The sequence below is a fragment of the Bubalus bubalis genome, chromosome 4 (assembly GCF_019923935.1).
Source record: "Bubalus bubalis isolate 160015118507 breed Murrah chromosome 4, NDDB_SH_1, whole genome shotgun sequence".
Classification (NCBI taxonomy): Eukaryota; Metazoa; Chordata; class Mammalia; order Artiodactyla; family Bovidae; genus Bubalus; species Bubalus bubalis.
Genome location: NC_059160.1, coordinates 62,839,774 through 62,863,963, shown reverse-complemented (window position 1 = coordinate 62,863,963; position 24,190 = coordinate 62,839,774). Strand labels below are relative to the sequence as shown.

Sequence of the window (24,190 nt, the reverse complement as noted above, 5' to 3'; positions counted from 1 at the left end):
TTAGAAAAGAGAATGAGGAAAAGGATTGAGTATGTGCCTTTAAGCCTATTTATTTCCTTCTCTCATACTCACAGGCATCCTTTTACTTCTTTATTCTCCATGAAGAGGCCAAGTTTCACCATTAATTTTTGCTTCAACAGGTTGAAATGACTCATTAGAATAAAATACAATACTGTAGGTTTTAGGAGGTGCAAAGTATATAAACACTAGGGCTAGAGATTGGTGGTCTATTACAGAATGTAGAGTGCCTATTCTGGAGTCTGGCAAGACCCTAATTTCAAGAGTGACTTAACTGGTTGCATTTGAAGCCAACATGTGGAATCCTATTGGTCATGCAGTTCAGGAAAGCAGTTTGGCTGGGTACCCCTCAGAAATATAAGCAAGTGTGTAGGGATTCAGAGTATGACAGGATGTCAGAGGTGTTAAAAAGTATTGCCTAGATTGTTGGGAACATAAGCTGTAGACTAGAGCCTTCTATTTTCTGATCAAGCCCTACACTAGTTTAGTTTGTTTTCTGTTGCAGAACTATGCTTTTGCAGTTTTGGTGGCAGTTTTTCTTGGATATTACTAAAATCCATTTTCCTTGCCAAGCCTCCTACTTAGGATTTGGCTCTCCCTAAGCAGGGTTGCTTATCTGCATTTGAATTTCATGTAGATCTGAGACCTAATACTTAATCTTTTTGGACATGTTGGTATAGGGTTTCTCCTTTTAATCTTTAATACTATACATCTATATAAGGTTGGGCTTTGTTTGGGTTTTGGTAGTAAAACTTAAGAACCTGGGACCTTACCTGAAGACGCTGGTTTCATGACCAGATCTCATGTTGCTGTGGTGTAATTAATTCATTGTTCCCGTTTCTACTAACACCTCTGTCTGGTTTTATAATTAATAGAAGAATAATGTTTGATCACCTTCCTAACAAGAACCTCTTTTCACAAAGTCTCTTTAGTTCCTGGAGGACAGGGACCTAAGTTTAGATGCTTTAGGAAAAATGGTGTCTTGGGGAGCAGATGCAAAGACTGCCCATTTGTTGTGAATTTTGCCCCATTCTAAGACTTTGGAGAAATGCGCAAAAGGGAAGGTTGATTAATAACTTCCTCCTCTTCTCTCTTGGGCTCTACTGTCTGCTTCCCTTTTCTTTAGGCCCTGATCCTAAAGCTAGCTTTTCCTCTTTCACTCTCTGAAAATGGAACCAGAGAGAGAATTAGTTCAGTTTTGTATCTTTACAGAGATTATAGATTCAGTAAGGGTTTTCTACCCAAAATAAGAGAGAAAAGAATAGAGCAGATGCTCATGGAGTGGAGCACTAAGTCCTTCAGAAGTTTTCTTCACTTTGTCTCCTTATCCTCTGTAATGTTCCAGAAAGGTATTCAGACTCTGCACCCCCATCCTCTGTCCCCTGGATTCTCTTCCTGAAGCCTAATCATTCTTCTCCATACTTAACTCACTTTCCCCATATTTTTGACACAGCTGTGTGTGAAAGTCGCTCAGTCATGTCTGACTCTTTGCAACTCCGTGGGCTATACAGTCCATGGAATTTTCCAGGCCAAAATACTGGAGTGGGTAGCCATTCCCTTTTCCAGGGAATCTTCCCAACCCAGGGATAAAACTCAGGTTTCCAGGATTGCAGGTGGGTTCTTTACCAGCTGAGCTACCAGGGAAGCCCAGAATTGCTCATCAGGTTTGTGTGGGTTTTTTACTAGCCTTTTTCATCCTATTTCAGCAGCTGTTCTTATGTTGGTCAGAAGTCTCTCACTTCCAAGCCTGATCACCAAATCCTCCTCTTCCTGTCTCACTAATCATTCCATATATACTTTCTGAGCATGACTAGTTCAGGATCCCTACGATTTTTACTAATTCAGTCCTAAAATAGTAAGTTCTTTGAGAAGCAGAACAGGCATCCAGCCTTGCAGTTCTTTATCTGGGATCCAAGTACCCTTCCTTCCTATCCTCCAGTCTCTTTAGTGTAGCTAATCCAGGATCCAGATGTAGTTGGCTAACTCCAGGCTGCTTTTCCCTGTTTTGAAGCTGTGACATTCTCTGCATACCTGGAAGCTCTTAATGAGGGAGTCTATAAAAGATGCGGAGAGAGCCAGCTTCCTCCGCTGTAAATCTGCACCTTTTTATGGTTCTCTAGGATCACTCTGTTTTTCTCCACCATCACTATAAACCACCCTTCCCCCCACCCCAAATCCTGGGAATTTACTTCTGAAGATACAAGGCTAGAAGCTTCTGTGGGGGTGAGGGCTATAAGGAAGGAAGATGCAAATAACAGCACTTCTTGGTGTTGAGTCTTGTTGCCATGTCTGACATGAGAAACAGATCAGGTGGAAGGAAAGACCTAATATAAATAAGAATATAAGAATGTATTCTATAATAAATGTTTTTCCCTGTTCTCTTTCATGAGGACCCCCTGACAGTGTTACTCATCTCTGATTATTGGACTCCACCAAAATCTAATGTCCCCCTCTCTCGCAACATGTCAACACACTCTTCTTGTATTTCCTTCCAAAGGGACTGAAAAATACCAAGTTTTGCGATTTTGGACTTCCATTGAGCCTAAAGTACTTCTAGCTTTCTCTTTATTTCTTTTCCTTTCTCAGTTATCCCTGCTTTTAATTTTTCTCTCTCTCATATCACTATTAATAGAATGAAATATTGTATAGCAACTACTTCGGTATAATTCCTTGTTCTGCCACACTAGCTCAACTGGCTCCAAGACCCTGGGCAAATTATTTAATCATTCTTGACTCTTCGATTCTGTGCCAATAGCAACCTTATTGTGAAGGTTGCTGTGAGAACTGATACTGTCATATTTATGTAAGGAGCACGGTTTGCTTATCATATATTGTAGAGTAATTCAGTAATCATTAGCTCTTAATTTTACTTGGTGATTTATAGTAGAAGTACTTTCTTTTTCCTGAATAAGTTACAGCTAGAGGGTAGGGGCTGAGTGTACTAGTTTGAGAGTGCATGTGTGTGCATACCACATACGCAAATGCTTTGGGGGATTCTGAGAGTGAGAATAGGTAGGAGTTGTCCCAGTTGTTCCCTTACACCGAGCTCACTGACAAGAAAGCTGGCTTTGTGGCTGGCGCATTGACTTCCCGGCTTCTGCCCCACCATACACCAGAAGCTGTAAATGCCCCTATCTGCTGGTTTTTAGCTTGGGGCCCCTGATGTGGGCAGAGACAAAGTATAGGGTAGCTACTCATCCATTAGGTTGCAGATGTTTGAGGGTAAATATCATCTTGTAACTTCTTGGTGTTCTCTCAAGGTAGGAAACAGTGAACCTTGGGCAGGGTGGGGGATCTGTTTTTACCTGGGGCAAAGTGAGGGTAGGTGTGGATAAAGCAGCTCCTGGTGGGGAGAACACAGTGTAGCACTTCAGTCCTCCCTGAGCTTGGTAGTTGGTCCGAGGTGGGGTCAGTCTGCTGACAGAACTGACAGGGTAGGGAAAGCACAGGGCACACTGAACCCATATTGTGCCCCATTCTGGGTCAGATTGACGTCACAGGAACTTTCCTACTTGCAGTTACAGGCAGGATTCTTTTGCTACTCCCCCCCACCCCCACCAATTTGTATGCCCTGGGAAGTGTGCTCCAGGGACATGGGAGACATTTTTATAGTAGAATGAAAGTATTTAAGATGCTTAACCATTCTTGGAACACCGGAAGTTCAAAGTTGGGTTGGTTTTGTGGATTTTGTTGAAATTGTGTTGAGGAAACCTAGGGTCAGGGAACTTCAGGAAAATAGGATAGATATTATCTAAATCATATCTCAAGAGGACTTAGATCTGCTCTGTGGAGGCTGGGAGAGGGTTTTGTAATCTTTGGGACTGTTCAGGATCAAGCCTCCAGTGAAGAGTTGGTCTAGGTTCCCTTTCTTTCCCATCCTCTGCCCAGCCTTCCTTGGCTGCAAGCCCCAGCTCTCATCCCAAAGACCCCCATCTTCTTACTCCTTAAGCACAAAGTTTCATTTTCCCTCAGATCCTCTGCTTCCTGGTCTCCGAGGTGTAAACATGGCGCTTGATTAGGGAGAAGAGCTTAACGCTGAATTCTAAATTCTTTGACTGCTTTTATTTTTCTTTTTTCAGGTTCAAGTGCTGGATTGTGTCATGTGACCATCCCAAAACTCAGAGCACCCTATGGCCATCTTTGCCCTCTGTCACATAACTTGAAAACTGCCTGATGGCCTTTTTGCAATGGTTCCCTTCAGGAAGCCTTGATCTCAGTGAAGAGGTCCTTTCCCGGCATTCCAGTGCCCCTGTCAGCCCCATACTCCTCAGACACCCTTAACAAACAAAGGCAATCACACACACGGTGTAACAAATACACAAAGTAAATAATAATTACACTAATTATGATCAGAGGGGCACTGGCCAGGTCCACACATGTCGTAAGGTGAGAGGGGGTACTAGTTCCCACTAGTTTGCTGGGCTATGCCCCCAAGCCTCTTTACCCCATGCCTCTTTGGGGGTGAGGAAGACCCGGGGAATGAGACTTCAACTCATAGGTTTATGGTCATAAGAGAACGACCTTCCCCCAAAGGTCTTTATTTGGTGGCATTAAAGGGGCATATTCTAAGTGTCTCCAAGTCTACTGCCCCAGCTCTTTAGAATTTGTAGAGGGAAGTCACCTGATGCCTATTGCCCAATTCCCACCCTGTGCCAAGATCAAGAGACATGGGCATTTGACCTTGGAGGAGGCATCTTCTGTTCTTCACTTCTCTGTTTCTTTCTTCCCACCAAGGAAATGTGAATGGTGTTGGTGGTCAGGTGCATCTTGTTCTCCAAGATTGGAGCAGAAGGAGTGATGAAGAACAGGGCCAGAGAGGAGAAAGAGGGGGTCATACTGCTGCTGCACAGGAGGAGGCAAGTTGAAATGAGCCCTTGCCCACTCCTGCACCAAAATACCTCATCTGACTTTTTCACTATGGGAATGGGAGTAAGATGCCAAAATTCACCACCATCACCTTTCCAAGGGTGGTTACATACCTTTGCCCCTTCCACCAGCTGGGCCAGGCAGGAAAGTCATGCTCTCGGGAGGAACAAGCCTTCCAGGTCAGCTTTCCAGCTCAGGTTTTACTTGTGTTCTGTATTGTTTGCGTCAGACCCATGACTGATGCTGTACTCAGAGTGCGTTTTGCTGAACGTTCTTTCCCCCTCCACTCCTGACATCCTGTAGGCTCCTGCCTGGAGCCAAGACGTCTGGAGGTGAGGTATGGATAGGGTATGGATCAGAAGGTTCTCAGCTCCTTGGTGTCAGGCACTGTCCAGCTGGGAGGCAGAGGGGAACTTGTACTCTGAAGCCTGTGACTCCTCTAAGCCTCACATCTCTTCACCACTACTCTGGTGCCCTGGTTATCTGTCCCACAGCGAGAGGTATTTTATGTCCATAAAGTGCCCGTGGTAAGTGCTCAGAATTCATCTCTTGGCTGTGGCGGGTGCTGCTATTTTCTCGTTCCATCGAGGGGAAGAAACTGAGGCACAGTGAGTCCAGAGGAGGATGGGTCAGGATTGTGAAAGGAATGAATAGGCCCAGCTAGTGACCTGCAGTGGCAACCAGTCCCTGCCTGCTTTCCAGCTTTCCAAAGCAGGAAGTCTCCATCCTTCCCAACCTCTGCTCTAACTGGCCTTGGCAGATGCTTTTCCCCACCGTATCATCCCCTCCCTGCTGCCAGGTACTGCTAGATTCCAAAAATAAAAGATAAAAATAATTATAGACACTCTGCTCCCTTGTTCTACCCCCTTCCACCCTGAGCTTTGGGATTGGGGGACTGAAAGGTCCCCCTTCCAGAATCCCTTCCACCTCTGTCTGCTGGCTCTATTCCCTAGCCCAGAGCAGTGATTTGGATTCAAATGCCCTGTATCCTTCAGCCTCCCTACTCCTTTCTTGACCCCTCCTGACCCTTCGCAGACCTGGGGACTCGGCTGTCTCTACTCTTCTTTTTATGGTCCTGAAGATAGAGGCAGGGAGCAGAGGCATTCCGCAGGCTCTTTGGTCTCTCTCTTGGCTGGGGGGAATTTGGGCATAAGCAGGCCACACCTCTGCCTAAGGAAGTCAGTACGGAGAGGGTAGACCTGAGGGTTAGTTCTGTGGCTCTCATACAGATCCTGGATGTTGAGCCCCTCCCTCCCGCCCTCCCCCGACCCCGACCCCACCCCCCCGCAGCTCCTAAACCCTAACCTCTTACCATTTCTGTGACTGCTGGAATTCAGTTCAACCCGTTTGGCTCAGGAAGTTTAAGTAGGGTGATTTGGGGTTGGAAACTTCCATGTCAGCCCTCTTGCCCTCTACTCCCATTCTCAACCCTGGAAGCTTTAAACAAGTGCTTAAGTAGGTGAGTATTGAGGGAGAACAGGGTTTGGGGAATAAGGTACAAATGGGGCACAGTGGGCAGGGGCCCATCTATTTAAGTAAAGCCAAATACCAAAAAATGAAATACCAAAAAATGAAAAGTCATAATAAATAAATAAATAAAATTCCCAGATCCTCACTTTTGCCCCTGCCCTCACTTCCCTTCCCCCAGCCACTGCTGGAGGGAGAAAGAGAAGAAGCTAAGAATGGATTTTGATTTCCTCTCTTACTGAGAATGGTAGTCAGGGGACCTCCCCAGCCACACCAAGCCCCTCACCTTGCCAGTGGAAGAAAGGAGGCTTGGCGTGGGGCTTTCTCTTAGTACTCCACTTCTGTCTCTTTCTCGTGGTTATCTCTGCCTAGTCTCTGTCTCTCCTGCATCTCTATCCCTTTGCCTTCTCACTGCTGCTTTTTGTTCCTCTGTCTCTATCCCTCTGCTCTACCTCTGTCTCTACGTCTCTCTGTCTTCTTGTCAAACCTTCTCACCTCAAACATTCCCCACCTGACCATGCCCCTCCTCTCCCCCCTTTCCCCCAAACCCCTCATCCCTCAATCCCCTACCTGCTTCCCTCGGTTGTATTGCACACCGTGTGGGCAGGGAACAAGGTGTGATGTTACATCTGAAGAGGTGGAGGGAGCTCTAGGGCCTGGGGAGCAGGGGGTCAGGGCTGGGGGAGTCTAGGGGCAGGGTCTGTTGGGGAGGCATCCGCTGTCCCCCACCTTAGGAGCAGCCACAGCGGTCCACCACCATGCCAGGGATCTTGCCGTAGATAATCTGCTGCTTGTCATTGAAGTAGAGCATGTTGATTGGGGACATCTTGGTGGGTGTGCAGCAGGGCCCCGCAGAGCCTCTTGGGTTAGCCTGTTGCACCAAGTGGGTGTGCGGATACTTTTGCATAAACATGTACTCGCACTGGCCGGAGCAGTAGTTGGCCTTGTAGCGTTTAGGAGCGATGATCCAGTCCCAGCCAAAAGCCTCAAAGTCCACAGTGAGGGGGTAGCGGCAACAGCGGGACTCACTTGAATGTTCATCGCAGTCCAGGCCCAGGTTCCGCCGGGACCGTTTTGTGTTCTCTAGGACTCGAAGCTCCATAAAAGGATGCTGGGGGTGAGGGAGAGGAGAAAGAGATGTAATAGAGCCTCGAGGAGCTCTTACTCCCTGTTTCTTCTCACCTGCCCCTCAGTAGGGGCAGGAGAACAGAGACCAAGTGATTTCTCAGCTTCTCCAGTGCTCCCCTCCCCAACCCCTGTTTTCTACCCACTTTTCTTGCCAGCTAGCCATGTCTCCCTAAACTCACCTTCCCTAATTCTATCTCTCTTGGCAACCTGACCCTCATCAGCCCCTTGGCCCAAGGTCTCAACAACAGCCCATCTTTGTTGTCCTGTGAATTTATTAACTCACACCTTCACCCCAAATACAGTTTTCAACTGTTGGCCTGCCTTGGATCTCTGAAAACTGGTATCACCCTATTACCACCATCACCACCACCACCTAACCCCTCTAGAGTCAGCTCCAGGCCTAGAAAAATCATGCTGGTCCCTAACCCCCTTTACATTCCTGCTCTACCATTTCCAACACCCCACCTCCTCAGGGCCAGGTTATACATATCTGCCAGTATCTCAGGCTCCCTGCTCACCAGCCCCTCAGCTCCCGGCCCCAGGGAGGTGACAGCCAGGTCTGTGCCACTAGGATCGAAGGCGTTGATCTCGATGCCCCAGTTGCTCTGTGGCTGGCGGAACCAGCTGTGTAGTACTTGCTTGAAGTCGATGCTTTGCCAGTGGCCGGAGCGTGAGTGCAGGTCAATTTTGAGTGAGCGGATACGGATGTGACGCCGGCCTCCGCCCCCTCCCCCTGCAGTCCCTTCCCCAGTTAGTGGTTTCAGGCGTAAGATCTGCAAGTAGACTGTGGCTGGGCGGGGCACAGGCCGGAGATACACCCACAGCTGGGCCTTCAGTACCTTTGTGAACATCACCTTGGGGCTGAAGTGGAAATGGCAGCAAAGAGGGCTGCCATCTGTCTGCACCGCAGGGTCGGCTGATAAGAGAGAAGGGGGCACAGTATCAGCAAAGAGTGTTTGTGGAGGAGGTTAGCAGCCCTGGAGGCACTGACTGCTCAGACTCCTCGGTCTGTGTTTTTCAGTTCTTTACCCTTCTCCCCTGCCTGTCTTCTTCACTGTTGCATCACTGGTACCTAGAACAGCACCCCCTGCTCTCCTTGTAAGATAATGGTTCTATCAGGCCTTACTAATCTGCACCCCTTCCTTAAATGTTTGTCTTAATGCATAGGTTCCTCTCTACCAGGTAAGCTGCAAAAGTAGTTATTGGGGAATTCTTCACCTGCAGTCTTCCCTTCCTCCAACTTTCACAGCATACAGGGCTCCAACTTTTTCTGAACCTTTGATGCTCCCCATAAAAGCCAAACTTCATACCACACCTGCTGTCCTCAGGTCACCTTGCCCCATTTCTGCTCTATTTTGTCTGGTGGCCAGGTGTAGCCTGGCACAGGCCTCCCCCAAAACAGATGACCTCAGGGAATGGATAACCCAGGGTCCAGATAGGGAGCAAGGACTAAATTTATTCCATGAAGTAAACCAGAATTCAAATCTAGGCTTCTTGCATCATTCCCACTAGAAATAATACACCCAGAAGAATGGAACTACTTAAGCACTCCCAATGTATCTGGGCTTCCCGGGTGGTGCTCTACCTGCCAATGCAGGAGACGCAAGAGACCAGGGTTTGATTGCTGGGCTGGGAAGATACCCTGGAGAAGGAAGTGGCAACCCACTCCAGTATTCTTGTCTGGGAAATCCATGGACAGAGGAGCCTGGCAAGCCTGTTCATGGGGTTGCAGAGTTGGGCATGCGCGTGCACACATGCTCAACTGCTCAATCCCTTGACCCTGAGAAAAGTTCCCTCAGCTGCTTCCTCCTCCTCACCATTAATGCCTCCACTTTCAAGAAAGGGAAGAACTACCTCTGTGGGTTTTTTCTCCTACTTTCCCAAAGCATCAGAAATAAAGTTCAACAAATCAGATCAACTGTAATGTCTTCTCTCCTCTGAGCTTCCTTTGGTTTTTCAGTCCAGTGCCAATAAGTCTGTAAAAAGTCATTAACATCCCAGCTTTACATTTTGGCCAGTTTCCCCTTGTTTTGGACCATAATCTGACCATTCTTGAGTTTAAATGATGATTCTTAATATCTGCTTCTGTGTCCATTTCAGTTCCTCTCAGTTCCCTTTTCTAATCTCAGTTGGGAATGCCCTAAATCATGTTTCTGTTGGTTATGAATATCTATTATCACTCTTAATAGCCTGAGGAAGAACTAGGAATAAACTTCCAGAGCCATAAAAGGATGATCAGAAGTCCAAGCCAGTATGTATCATGCCCAGGCCTACATAATCCTGGAGAATTTATCATTTGTTGCTTCATAATCATTCCCCCATTCTCCACCCTAGGAGATACTAGGAGGATACTCCAAGTGAAATGGGGAGGAAGTGCTCACTGATCTTCAGATGTTCAGGAACCAAGACACAAAGTTCCTTTGCAGCTTTCTTTCCCTAAGTTCTTCTCCAGGCTTCCAGAGCACCAGTGGTCCAGTTATCCTCCTGCTGGATTTTCAGTGATGGGGCTGGAGTTTCAGTGATGGGGCGATGGGGTACAGTTTGGGGAGTGGAGTTTCAGGGATGAGGAGAGTCCCTGGGGCAGGGTAGCTGCTGGTGACATGGACAGTGACAAGCAACAATCCAAATAGCGTACTATGCCTAATTTCAGTATAGAGATGTTTTTATTTTCCTGCCTGCCTTCACCATTAAGGACTAATCTCCATAAGGGCAGACACTGTGTTGATACTGCTTCTGTACTGCTCACCACTGTAGCTTCATTGCCTCCCACAGTACCAGGCCATGCTCAGTAACTACATGCTGAATGAACTCCCTAAGCTCCCCATCTTAAATTACATAGGCAAGTGCTCGAAAGTTCTTCCTGGCATAAACCCTGTTCTTTGGTAAAATTGAAGTGGGTTTAATCGCTGCCTGACTCATTAACCAATATGTGACCTTATTCACCAAGCTTCTCATTGTTAGAGATAATAATCCTTGCTTCATAGGAGTGCTGAGCATTAAATAAAGAATGTGAAAATAGTAGTAGTTTCTCAGTTGGTTTATTGTTAGTTTTGTAAACTCTAAACATGTATGCCTACCTAAACATGACCCGAGGCTTAGTGATGGGGGACTAGGTTCCAGGGCCCCATCCTTCTAAGGCTTTTGGTTCCTTCAGGCAGAGACCCCCATCCTCACCCCTGGGAATCATCATACACTTTTCCCCCAGTGGATATGAGGACAGTTGGTACCACAAGGGGACAGGATGGAGACATTCGGAGAAAGAAAAGGGAAAAGAGAAGAAAGGAGAGACTGGAGAGTGTGAGAGATAAGAAAAGAGACTTAGAGATGAAGACACATCTAGAAGAGATAGAAGTGGAGGAGAGAAGCAGAGGGGAAGATCATGGTAGGGGGAGAAATATGTTTGGGAGCTGGAGAACACTGGGAGAGGAGGAGGGACGCTAAAGGAGTTGAATGGGGGTTAGGAAGCTGAAAGGAGGTGGGCAGCCAAGACTAGTGGGGCAAGGAGAAAGGATAGACGAATACAGGGGGAGGAACAAAGAAACAGGTAGAGTCACAGAGGGGACCAGGGGCTTGAGAGTGTCCCCAGTGCACACAGAGCCCAGCTCCCAAGGGGAGGGGGAGGAGCCACATCTGTGTCGGATTGATCGGGTTGGTGGCAGGCAGCAGGTCAGGTTTAGTAGGCGGCTCTGGTCTGGAGAGAGGTCACTGCACTATTTTCAGCAAAAGCCCAACCCCCTCCCTGCTCACCACCTCCTCCTCTTCCCACACCCCCCACTCCCAAACACCAAACACACTTTCCTTACCCTGGCTGGAAAGCCTAGGGGCAGGAGGTTGGACAGAGAGGGCAGGGGCCTCTGGGTGTAGGGAGGAGAGAGAGAAACTGAGGGGCTGGGCTTGGCTCTCTGAAGGGCAAGGGGGCTGGGTTCCCAGGATGGAGGCTGGGGTGGGAGAGCCTGAGAGGGTGGAGGGAACTAGGGCAGGCAGTGCAGCCTAGGAAAGGTGGGGGCTGGGGTCCAGGGTAGAGGGCTGGGGGAGGGGAGGGAGGGGGAGGGGAGCCGAGGCCATCTCTGCTGACAAACACCTCCCCCGATTAGCAGAGCACAAGTCTCTTATTAAAGCGGGTCCCTGGGGATTAGACTATAAAAGTCTCTTTTTCCTTTTCCCCTCTCTCCCTCCCCGCCCCTCGGCTCCCCCCTCCCTCTCTTAAGAGCTCAGCTTGTCTCTTAAAGGGGACGTACAATACCTGGCTGGAGACCCGGTTCCCTAGTTATCCAAGCCCTGGGGTGGCTGGAGGGTAGAAGCTGAGGTGGAACCCCACCTGCTGGTGTCCTTCCCCCTTCTGCCCACCCCCTGAGTCTAACCTGCATTTCCCAAACTGTGTGTGCAGCATCTGTTCACTTCCTGCATCCCAGCGACCAGAGCGATCTCTGGGCTCTGGTCTATTGGTTAAGAGATGCTAGGGATAGAATGAGCAAGGGGAAGTCCACAGCTCCATCTCTCACACTCGAAATCCTCACACACCCGCACTGCATAGACCAAAGTATCTCTTTCCTCCATACCCTTCATCTTCTTCCAGCAAACTCTTCTTCAGAATTCCTCGACCACTCTTGTTTCTAACTTGATTTCTAACCCCCATCTCTGCTCTCAGTCAGTCTGACCATCGCTTGTATAAAAGCAGAACCTTAAGAACAGAAGGGAGACTGAGGAACCCAAGACCAGATCCTAGACCTTCCCACTCCCCACCCCAGGATAGTTTCCTAGTCCTTTGAATGTGCTTTTCTTTACAACCCTGACCAAGTACTGTGGAGTTAGGGTCACAGAAAAACTGGTGGCAGTGTTGGGCACTCAGCCTCCCAGAGGCACACCTGGGTTCCTGTGCCTCTCCCTTGGGGGTGGGCCGCTAGGACTCCCCTCAGCCCTCAGCTTTTTATGACCCATTTGCCAATAAACCAGTCTCCCCCTCTTCTGTTCAGAGCCATAAAACCAGTTGGTGCGGAGGGGGGCGACTTTGCCAAACCACAAGGGAATGAGGGGATCTGGTTCCCTGGAGTTGCTGGGGGTGGGGTGGGTGGGGGGAACACCTCAGTGCAGGGGAGGGGGAAAGGGCATCATTTGACCTTAGGGAGAGCTGGGGGGTTGCAGGGGGTGGGGGTGGGGGTGGGGGGCAATGTTGGCCTGGATTTTCCAGGCCATAAAATTTCAAAGCAGCTCAAGTCTATTAACATGTTCATCTTACGTTTGGCCAGGGACTAGGATGCCTGGGTTCCCCCTCCCTCCTACCAATTTTTTTTCCTCCCTCAGTCTTCCTCTCGCTCCTCAAGTCTCTGGTTGCGGCTAGGGGCGGGTGAATATGAGATACAACATTAAGGTCTGAGTTGCCAAATGGGTGCCCTTAACCCCAGCGCCATGGAGTTGAGTTTTCTGAGCTCTATTAGTACCAAGAAGGCACCGCTTTCCCGGCCCCTCGGGAGAGCCGGTGTCAGAAGGGCTCCCGGTGTAATGAGTGCTGGCTGGGTGCCTGCTGAGCCCTGGCTGAGATACAGGGCTCGGGATCTCGTTCCTGGGAGGCGTTAAGGAGCCCTAGGTTTTCGGCAGCCCGAGGGGCGCGTTGCAAAGCCCAAGGTGTACGGGTGGTGAGTCGGTGCCAGGTCCATTGAGAGGCGGAGAGCACGGCAGCCTGGCTGGGACTGCGCGAGTGCCGGAGCCTCCCGATTCTGTTCTCCAGCCTCTCCACCAGGACCCTTCAGGATGAGTTGCCGCCCCTTCCCCTCCGCTGCAGAATCCCCACAACACGGGTGGGAAGCGGTATCTCGCAACCCTTTCCGTTTGCTCCCTCACCTCCGGGAGCGGGGCGGGCACACAATTCCGCAGCCCATCTCCACAGCTCGGAAAACTTGTGGAGCAGCCCCCGCCCCCCAATCCATCAAGTTTTCGCAGAAAAGGCTTTCCGGCCGGAGCAACCGGGAGCGCCCCGCTTCGGAGCCGGAGGCGCTCACTTTCTCGGAGCCGGAGCGGGAGCCAGCACCCCACCGCTCCTACCCCGCCGCCCACTTACTCTCCTGAGCCATGCTAATGACAGTCTCGGTGGTGGCGTGGTACTCGTCCTCCTCCAGGAAGTCCTCGGGCTGCAGCGCGTCGCCCTGGAAGTCGTGCAGGTCCAGGATCTGCTGCAGCGGCGGCGCCTTGGGCAGCAGCTGCTTCACCACCTCGCGGCTGATGTTGGGCGCCTCCTTGAGCCGCAGTTTGCTCAAGATCTGCGACTTGATGCTCTCCAGGCGCAGCTCGCGGCTGTGCTGCCGCCACACGCACACGGGGCAGCCGTCGGGCTCGGGCGCCACGGACGGGGCCGGCCGGCTTGAGCGCTCCCCCCCGGCCCCCGCCGCCGCCGCCGCCGCCGCCGCCGCCGCCGCGGGGCCCTCGGCCGCCTCCCCCCGGGGCCGCAGCTCCAGGGCGAGGAGCAGGAAGCCCAGCAGCAGCGGGGCCGCGAGCACCATGCTGGAGGGGAGGGGAGGGAGGACTGGGGGGCGGGGACGCCGGAGTCCCGCGGGGAGGGGGCGGGGGGAGGGGGAGGAGGGGGTCCGGGCGGCGCGGGGATTGGGGGCTGCCCGGCCGAGGGGGGGCCGGGGGGGCCGGGGGCGGCGGGCGCGCGGGCGGGGCGGGCGGGCGGCCGGGGCGGGCGGCTGGGGGGGCCCGAGCCCGGGCCAGGCCCTTTATAGCCCCGGCCCCCGTGTCGTCAGCGGCCGCGATTGGCTGCGGAGCCAACAAAAGAGGCAGCGCTGTCATCCGAGGCGAGAGAGGGAGCCGGAGAGAGCAGAGGAAAAGAGAGGGAGGGAGCGAGGACTCAGAGAGAGGCAGAGACAGAGATCCTGGGGTGAGGGAGAGGAAGGGAGAGAAAGTCAGAGTCAGAGACACCAAGGGGATCCTGAGAGATAATGGGGCAAGTAGACACCGACCAGGGGCACAGAGATAGAGAGAGCAGGAGGAAGAGATGAGAGAGACAAAGGCAGGGGTAAGAGGGTCGGGGGAGGGGGGAAGACACTGGGAGGAGAGACTTAACTAGAAAGACAGAGAAGGAAAGTGACAGGCATAATGAGTGGAGGACTTAGAGTGAGGGGAGCCAGAGAAGATAGGGGAGAGAGCCACCAGGGAGGAGAGGGGGTATGGCTAGACCGGGGGCAGATCCAGACCACAGGAATTCAGGGGTGCACAGACATGGGAGCAGGACCAGAAGCCCGGGAATGAGAGAGGGAATGAAATCTGGAGGAGGAAGGTGGCTGGGGCAGAGACTGGTATCTCCGGGGCCGGGAGATACCAAGGGAGCCCCACAGAGGAGGCAGACACAGAGGATCAGAGTAAAGCAGAGATGGGGAGACAGCCCAGCAATGAGAGTCAGCTTTGGTGGGAGCACTGAGAGTTCAGGGGGAGGAGAATTTGAGCCCAGAGGAGCCCCAGCTATAAGAAGGACCCCAGGACCAGAAGGGGCCTGGAGAGAAGCTTCAGGCTGGTCTCCTCAAGGGGATCAAGAGATGGGAGAACTGGACGTGGAGGTTAGCAAGGGAGGCTAGGAGGGAAAGAGACTAGGGCCAACCTGAGAAGGTGGAGAGGTGGTGGGGAAGTCCTGAGACCAGAGGAAGACTTGGAGCCAGGAAGAATGTGAATGTGAAATTGAGGCTTGATTCAGGGATAAAGGAGTCAGTAGGCTGGAAAAGGCAGGGACTGGGGACCACTGGGGAGGAGTGAGAGGAAGCAGGGCCAGAGACCACTGTGCTTGCAGAGCAATCTGGATCTCTGGATTCCCGGGTGTAGTTTTGGATCTGGCAGGGCTCAAAGTCTGAGAAGGGGCTTGTAGTTGTACGGGCGAGGATGAGAGAGAGATCTGGCTTCAGAGACCTCAGTTGGAGAAAGCGAAGTCCCCAGGAGAGAAACCCAGATGTAGGACCAGCCCGTCTTCAGGTGTAACCAAAGGGCAGCCAGAGGGCAGAATAGAAGAGCACCAAGCTACTACAGGGCTCCTGAAATGCTTAAGTTTTTCTGGTTTTGGATACCTCTTCCCAGACCCTCAGTTTCTCCAGGATGATTTATTGAGTCTAAAGCCCTAGAGGTCAGGTCCTCCTCACTAGGGAGGATGCCCACATCCTTCTCTCTGCCTTGCTTCTCTCTTAACTAAATGAATTGTTTCTCTGTGTGCTTTCCCATTTGTTGTTGTGCTATGTCTCCAATAATAAACTTTGTACAAAAAAAAAAAATTAATGAAGCCCTAGAGGTCAATACACAACCAATAGTCTGAAAATATTTGAGGGGATCAGATTAGACAGAATGGTTTCCTGGCACACATGATGTTTATTTAATAAGTGGATGAACATTATTGGACTTCTCAGGCAGAACAGAGGGACATTGGCTTCCTCTTTGGACTAGATGAAGCCCTGGGTATAAGGACGGAGTTGGGCTTGGGAACTGGAGTGGAATGAGGCAGGGGGAAACTGCGGGCCCAGGTATAAAGAAGGGAGGTTGGGTAGGGATGAGGAGGACCAAGGTAGGGAGCTTTGAAGAGATGATCTGTTCTATGGAGAACAGGAACTAAGACTGCAGCAGAGTGGAGAACAAACAAACAAAACAAAAACCTTAGACAGCTGGTTCCTTCCAAGACAGGAGCATCTCCACCTTTCATCGAGTCTTCCTCTGTAAAATAGGATCGCCTTGCCTGCCCTCACTGGTTGTGAGGATTACACAGCAGTCATTCAGTAAGGGCTTTCACAGGCTCCTTCTTCACAGTTCTTTGCTCTACTTTCTGATTTTCCAGAGCGGTGATTACCTTCATCCCATACTTTAGCCTATCCTGTTCTCCAAAATGTTTTTCTGATGTCATTTCCACAGCAAAATTCAAAACTCCTTGAGAGCAGAGGTGGTGTCACCTCTCTTCCTCAGAGGAAGTGGCCCAGTTTTTACTTCCCTACCGAACATGTAGCAAGTGGCAGGTCTAGGAGATGCAAAGAAAAACAAGACTTACTCCCGGGGTTACCTGGTGGTCCAGTGGTTAATAATCCACCTACCAATGCAAGGGACATGAGTTCGATCCCTGGTCCAGGAAGATCCCACGCTCTGCTGAGCAACTAAGCCCGTGCGCCATGACTACTGAGCTTCATGCTCTGGAGCCTGTGCTAGGCAACAAGAGAAGCAACTGCAAGGAGAAGCTCAGCTCTTGCACCACAACTAGAAAGTAGCCTCACCCTGCTCTCTGCAACTTGAGAAAGCCTGGCACAGTGCAGCAACAAAGACCCAGTGCAGCCAAAAAAAGAACAACAAAAAACCAACCAAACAACAATAGAAAAACTTAGCCCTCCTTTTCAGGAAGCATATAGAGTAGATAGGACACTAGGTAAACAATCTTGGCCAAAACTCCAGACCAGATGCCTCCTTGATATTGCCATTTAGAAACACCCTCAATCATAGATGAAATATGGTAAACAAAGAACGCCTCTTCCCTGAATTGTGCCCCCATTCTGCTATTTCATTTTAGTGAATGACAATCACCTAGGTCAGAAACCTGGATGTAGCCTTTGCCCTCTATCTCTTGATCATCTCCACAGTATCTTGGCACAAATGTTTCCTCTTCTTGGAACAACTCCCCCTCCTACCTCCATTCCCTCCTTCCCTCCCCTCAATTTACTCTTTCTTCAGGTCTCAGTATAGATGAGATTTTGGATATGTCTTTCAGGAGTCCATTCCTGACTCCCAAGTGTACAGTAGATGCTTCTCCTAGCTATATCTGCGTCCTGTGTGTCGTGGGGCTTACTCACATAGCTTCTAGACTCAAACTGAGGTTGCCTGGGTTTAAGACGCAGCTGTCCCGCTTTTCTGGCTGTGTGAACTTGACTCTCTGCCTCAGATTCCTTATCTGTAAGGTGGAGATGACAATACTGGACCTATTTTATAAGGTTATGAAGATTAACTGCCTGACACCCAATTCTAAATGAGATAATTAGTCATTACTATCACCCAACTTATCAGTCTCACACTGTGAGATCCAAGAAAGCCAGAAATTTTTTCAAAGAATTCTTTCAGTTCAGTTCAGTCGCTCAGTCATGTCCGACTCTTTGCGACCCCATGAATTGTAGCACGCCAGGCCTCCCTGTCCATCACCAACTCCTGGAGTCCACCCAAACCCATGTCCATCCAACCATCTCATCCTCTGTTGTCCCCTTCTCCTCCTGCCCTCAATCTTTCCCAGCATCAGGGTCTTTTCAAATGAGTCAGCTCTTCGCATCAGGTGGCCAAAGCATTGGAGTGTCAGCTTCAGCATCAGTCCTTCCAATGAACACCCAGGACTGATCTGCTTTAGGATGGACTGGTTGGATCTCCTTGCAGTCCAAGGGACTCTCAAGAATCTTCTCCAACACCACAGTTCAAAAGCATCAATTCTTCGGTGCTCAGCCTTCTTCACAGTCCAACTCTCACATCCATACATGACCACTGGAAAAACCATAGCCTTGACTAGATGGACCTTTGTTGGCAATGTCTCTGCTTTTTAATATGCTGTCTAGGTTGGTCATAACTTTCCTTCCAAGGAGTAAGCGTCTTTTAATTTCATGGCTGCAGTCACCATCTGCAGTGATTTTGGAGCCCAGAAAAATAAAGTCAGCCACTGTTTCCACCGTTTCCCCATCTATTTGCCATGAAGTGATGGGACCGGATGCCATGATCTTAGTTTTCTGAATGTTGAGCTTTAAGCCAACTTTTTCACTCTCCACTTTCACTTTCATCAAGAGGCTCTTTAGTTCTTCTTCACTTTCTGCCAAAAGGGTGGTGTCATCTGCATATCTGAGGTTATTGATATTTCTCCCAGCAATCTTCTTTAGTGATTTTGAATAAAGAATGAATGAATCCTGCTCGCTGGCTCTGGTCAGAGTCCGGTTAGGGAAAGAAAACTGTATATGTATGGCCAGAAGGAGTTATGAGTATCTGCCAAATACTAGAGAGCAAGAGTTGGGAACTTGTGACACAGAAAGGATTTCTGCTTCCTGGCTTCCTCCCGCGGATTCCAGGACTGCATTTAATCCAATGAGTGGGCAAGACTGCCATCTGGTGGTGGGATCTGGAATTTCTGCTTCTTGGAAGTGGGACTAAAACGGACCTTTTTTCTTCCCCCATACTTGGCGTATTTTTCACTTTAGATTTCTAGTCTGAGAAGTTCTATATCATAATGTATTAAGGCTTGCTCCTCTCTCCACCCTCTCCTACATCTTGCCTCTTTCCTTGAGTTCCCTCAAGCTTGGGAATGTTGGGTTGGGTTCCCTTGGGTTGCAGGTAATCCCCGGGAGTTCTTTCTCAGGAACTTCAGATTTCCAGCTGTTCTAGACCCAGTCCCGAGGAGGGAACGCTACTGGCTTTACGGCAAAGGAGTTAGGAGAGATGTGGACATATAGCTCTTTTCTCACCACAACACTAGCTAACCAGGGTTTGTGGCCCCGCCCACTGCTCTGGTCTCCCAGGCAACTGTCTTCCTGCCAAGGGTGCCCCTCTCCCGGTGTTACCCAGGCAACCTTCAGTCCCGCCTTCTTTAAGGTCCTGACTGGTTCATAGCAAACGTAGGTTGAAGCCCACCGGGAGGCATTGAGCTTTGAAGGTTGTGAGTTGCCGGGAGAGAAGCAGAGATGAGATTTCAGGAGCTGCTGGAGAGAAGAGGTGTTCGTGTAGCCTTGGGTAGCGGGGCCGTTATGTTATATCCTCAGGAAAGAAAAAAAGAGAGTGAAGTCCCTCAGTCATGTCTGACTGTGACCCCATGGACTGTAGCCTACCAGGCTTCTCTTCTCTGTCCATGGGATTCTTCAGGCAAGAATACTGGAGTGGGTTACCATTTCCTTCTTCAGGGGATCTTCCTGACCCAGGGATCGAACCCGAGTCTCCCGCATTGGAGGCAAACTCTTCAACCTCTGAGCCATTAGGGACCCTCAGGAAATGGAGCTGTACCAGGTCAGCAGGGCTCTAGGCCAGAGGCACCTGGTCCACTCTCAGAGTTGCAGACTCCAGCACGGGGCGGGGGTGGGGTCGGGGGAGGTGCGGGAGGGACTGGTGGAAGCTGGGTGGGGGGGACTTGGGGTGAGCCACTCTAAGGGTAAAGGAGCACTGCTACCATTCAGGCCACCCCACACTCAAACTGCCTTGTCCATCAGAGCTGGGTTCACTGGGCAGTAACTCATGACCCCTGACCACCTCCGCCCCCCTCCCCCCGCCTGTCCCCCCACACACTTCTTGCTTCTTCCTCCTAAAGGCCCTAATTCTAGGGTCAGTGGACTCATTCCCTGGCACTGCAGGTCTTTCCAAGGAGGGGGAGGGCTGGGCTATTGAGAAGCAGCTGGGGAGGGGGATTCCCTAGTGGGGAGGGACTTTCCCCTCCTGGCCTTCCCTGCAGGAGCCTCTGGGGATGTGGTGTGAGGAGGCTATTCTGGGCTGGGGAGAGTCTGTTGGTGGAATGGATCCTCCCAGGTCCTTGCCACATACCCTGAAACCCTCAGAGAGAAGCTCACTGTGTAATTACAATCGTCTCCCTCACCGCATTCTAAACTATCATTATCTTCCGTGGATCTCCCGAAGCTGTGTTAACCTCTTTGAACCCGAGGCACTCTGAGAGAAGTAGGAGGTTGGGAGGAGGGACCCAAAGTTCACTTTTGGAGGGTTGGGGGTGGAGGTGGGTGGGATACAAGTGGGGAACCCTGAGGATCACTTGGAGTCACGTCTTCCTCCCATGCCCCTGCCCCTCTCCGCTCCCCACTACCTCTCAGAGCAGGCCGAGCCCTCCCCGTCCTGGGGTGCACCCTCTTTCCGCTTTCACTCTTGGTCTCTCTGGGCCTGCCCACCTCTTCCTGTCTTTCTTTCCTATTTCTGCTTCTCCAGGCCCAAGTGGTGGGGTCCTGCTGGGGGCGGTGGGCCCAGGCTGGTCCAGTGGCTCAACCATGCTGGCAGGAGGCACCACTATTCCAGTTGCAGGCCTGAGAAAGGGAGGGGTGTGAGCGCAGAGTCTGCTTCTCCAGGGAGTAAGCCCTGGTGCATGAGCTGACCCAGCCCCAAGGAACAGAGATTCTAGCTAACCAGCAGCCCCGCATTGCCTCTTTCTCCTTTCTCCCAGATTCTGATCTGCTCCCTCCCAGAAGAAACCATAGTTGTGTCAATCTCTGTCCCCTGGGCAGGTCCTGGCGCCAGAACCACACATCAGGGAGCTCCTGCCCCAGGAGGTGCATGAAGAGGCCTTAGGCTGGACCTGCCCAACCTGCCCAGTCACCGGTCAGGCATCTGATTGACCCCGTTGGTAACAGTGACGGGGCTGGGAGGAGGTTGGGACAGGAATCAGGCAAGGGAGAATGAGGGGCGATGGGGGCCCCAGGAGTAGGGAAAGGAACAGGTAAAAAGAGAGCAGAGTGCTGAGGAGCCAGCCTGGCAGTGGGGGCTGGGGTGGGGTGGAGCTGGGACTAGAACCCTGGGCCAAGGCCAAGGTGGGTAGGAGGTGTCGAAGGAGATTGGCTTGTCCCTTCCAACCCTTTCCTTGGCCATCTAAAGTGGGGTGGCATCCAGGTATTACTCAAAGCAAAATCATTTGAACTCCCATGAATCTAAAACCGGTATGATCAAGAGTTATCATTCTTTTTTTAAAAAGTTTTTATTTTGCATATTTGGAGAAGGCAATGGCAACCCACTCCAGTACTCTTGCCTGGAAAATCTCATGGGCAGAGGAGCCTGGTGGGCTGCAGTCCATGGGGTCCTGAAGAGTCGGACACGACTGAGTGACTTCACTTTCACTTTTCACTTTCATGCATTAGAGAAGGAAATGGCAACCCACTCCAGTGTTCTTACCTGGAGAATCCCAGGGATGGTGGAGCCTGGTGGGCTGCCGTCTATGGGGTCGCACAGAGTCGGACACGACTGAAGTGACTTAGCAGCAGCAGCATAGCTGATTAACAATGTTATGACAGTTTCAGGTGAGCAGCGAAGGAACTCAACCATACATATACTTGTATCCATTCTCCCCTAAACTCCCCTCCCACCCAGGCTGCCACACATTGAGTAGAGTTTCATGTGCTATACAGTTGGTCCTTGTTGGCTATACGTTTTAAATATAGCAGTGTGTACATGTCCATCTCAACCTCCCTAACTATCCCTTCCTCTCATCCTTCCTCCCCTCCCCTGGCAACTGTAAGCTCATTCTTGAAGTCTGTTTCTGTTTTGTAATTTCATTTAAGACTTATCATTTTTAAGGTATATTGTCATTCTGCTCATTTAACTTACATGCAGAGTACATCATGTGAAATGCCAGGCTGAATGAATCACAAACTGGAATCAAGATTGCCAGGAGAAACATCTACAGTCTAAAATATGCAGATAATACCACTCTGATGGCAGAAAGTGAAGAGGAGCTAAATAGCTTCTTGATGAGGGTGAAAGAGGAGAGTGAAAAAGCTGGCTTAAAACTAAACATTCAAAAAATGAAAATCATGGCATCCAGTGCCGTCACTTTGTGGCACACAGAAGGAGAAAAAGTGGAAGCAGTGATACATTTTATTTTCTCGGGCTCCAAAATCACTGCAGATGGTGACTGCTGCCATGAAATTAAAAGATGCTTGCTCCTAGGAAGAAAAGCTATGACAAACTTGGACACCATATTAAAAAGCAGAAACATCACTTTGTAGACAAAGATCCATGTAGTCAAAGCTATGGTTTTTCCAGTATGATTTTTCATATATGGATTTGAGAGTTGGACCATAAAGAAGACTGAGCACCAAAGAACTGGTGCTTTTGAATTGTGGTGCTGGAGAAGACTTGAGAGTTCCTTGGACTGCAAGGAGATTAAATCCATCAGTCTTAAAGGAAATCAACCCTGAATATTCATTGGAAGGACCGATGCTGAAGCTGAAGCTCCAATACTTTGATCACGTGATGTGAAGACCCAATTCATTGGAAAAGACCCTGATGCTGGGAAAGATTGATGGGAAAAGGAGAAGAGGGGGCAGAGGATGAGATGCTTAGCTCACCGACTCATTAGACATGAGTTTGAGCAAACACTGGGAGATAGTGGAGGACAGAGGAGTCTGGTGAGCATGGGGTCACAAAGAGTTGGACCCAATTTAGAGACTGAACAACAACAATACTTAAGGTAACAGAACTGTCCCTTTCATTCTCCTCTGATGCTCACAACTGTCCTGTGCCATGAGGAAGGCAGTGGGAGAAAGCTGCGGTTCAGGGAGGGCGAGAGTTTAGCCAAAGTCACCTACTCATGTAGGGCAGAGCCTGTCTGTCACCAAGGCTTCTGACCTCAGGGTGTTGCTTGCTGGTGGCGAACATGGTGCATGCGGCACCAGAGTTGCTGTGTCAAGACCCTGGTTCTCACTTGCAGGTTGTACTTGAGTCCATGGCTTCATCTCTCTGAGCCTTCCTTTCCTCGCAGTGAGGAGGTGAGCACACTGGCAATAATGTTCCCCTGGGTACCATAGTGCAGTGAGCTGGTCTTGCCCTGAGCTGGGGTTGGCCCCACAGTGACTGGAGTCTTCTCTTTGTGCCCCTAGACTCAGGCAGTCAGAACATCTCCAGGCTTGCCCTTGTTTTGATCTAGCCCTGAGATCTGAGAGCTGTTCTCAAGCACTCCTGCCTCCCTCCTATCCAAAGCTGGGCTTCTGGATTGCAATCTCAGGTCCCCAGTTCAGACCCGACCTCTGGATCTGAAGTTCCCACGTCACCCTTCCTGTCCTCCCAGTGAAGAGGGCATCCTTTTTATTTCTCTCTCCCATCCCTGTCTCCTCCTCTTGCCTTCTCCCTACCCTGTACCTCATCCTTCTTCTCTGTTACCCCTGCCCTCTCCCCCAACTTCTCCCTTGTCTTCCCCTCTTCTATTTGCTCCTGCGTCTCCACACTCCTCTCCCACCCTCCTCAGCTCTCCCCTTCTCTTCCCTCCTCTCCTTCCTCATGCCTCCTGGCTCCTCTCCCATGCTCCCCTACCTCTAAGGACCTCAACAGGCAGGAGTTCACTGGGACCTCCCTTTCCCACCAGAGCACCCGAGAGAGGGGCGGGTAAGAATGGGGGCAGAGAGCTGAGGACCCAGCCTGGCAGTCTCACCTCTGGGCCGGCCCTTCCTAGTGGGGCTCAGGCCAGGGGCCTGCTGAGTGGAGGGGACAAGAGGTCTGTTGCAGGTCTGGGCTGTGGGAGGCCCTAGGCGCTGGCTGCAAGCTGCTGTGCATTGCACTGGGTCTGGGCGATGCCTATGTGCTCTCAGATGGCACCAGCCTTTCTTGGGACACCTGTGGCCCCCATGCCCTGCTGCTGGCTCTGGTTGGAGAGCTAGAGAGCAGCTTGGTTCTGCTGTGTGGGGAGAGGGAGGGGAGAGGAAGGGGAGAAACCCACCCCAGCTCACCCACCACTGACCGGTGCCAGGCACCCAAGGGACAGAAGCCTGAGCAATCAAGTGTATGTATGTATGTTGTGCTCAGTTGCTTAGTCATCTCCTACTCTTTGTGGCCTCTTGGACTGTAGCCTGCCAGGCTCCTCTGCCCATGGATTTTTCCAGGCAAGAATCCTGCAGTGGGTTGCTATTTCCTCCTCTAGGGGATTTTCCTGACCCGTGTCTCTTGCATCTCCTGCACTGGCATGCGGGTTCTTTACCCTGGGAAGTCCAGCTAGTCAGGTGACATTTCTGGACACTAGCCCTTGGAGTTGGTGCTGAAGGCTCTG

General features: G+C 50.7%; 1 protein-coding gene across 1 annotated transcript; it reads right to left on the bottom strand.

Annotated features, from left to right (window-relative positions):
- Positions 1-4,061: 4,061 nt before the first annotated feature.
- GDF11 (growth differentiation factor 11) lies at positions 4,062-14,027 on the bottom strand. The gene is made up of 3 exons (XM_006075085.4): positions 13,535-14,027; positions 7,998-8,395; positions 4,062-7,462 (listed from the first exon to the last, which is right to left on the bottom strand). Exons 1-3 carry the CDS (start codon positions 13,971-13,973, stop codon positions 7,082-7,084), a joined length of 1,218 nt encoding a protein of 405 aa, XP_006075147.2. The 5' UTR covers positions 13,974-14,027; the 3' UTR covers positions 4,062-7,081.
- Between the last annotated feature and the right edge of the window lie 10,163 nt (positions 14,028-24,190).

Excerpts from the sequence above, each read along its gene's own strand:
- GDF11 (XM_006075085.4), bottom strand. The coding sequence starts at position 13,973 with ATGGTGCTCGCGGCCCCGCTGCTGCTGGGCTTCCTGCTCCTCGCCCTG. Across the intron at positions 8,396-13,534 it reads CATTAGCATGGCTCAGGAGA|CCGACCCTGCGGTGCAGACA; the intron begins GTAAGTGGGCGG and ends CTCTCTTATCAG. Across the intron at positions 7,463-7,997 it reads GGCCGGGAGCTGAGGGGCTG|CATCCTTTTATGGAGCTTCG; the intron begins GTGAGCAGGGAG and ends CCTCACCCCCAG.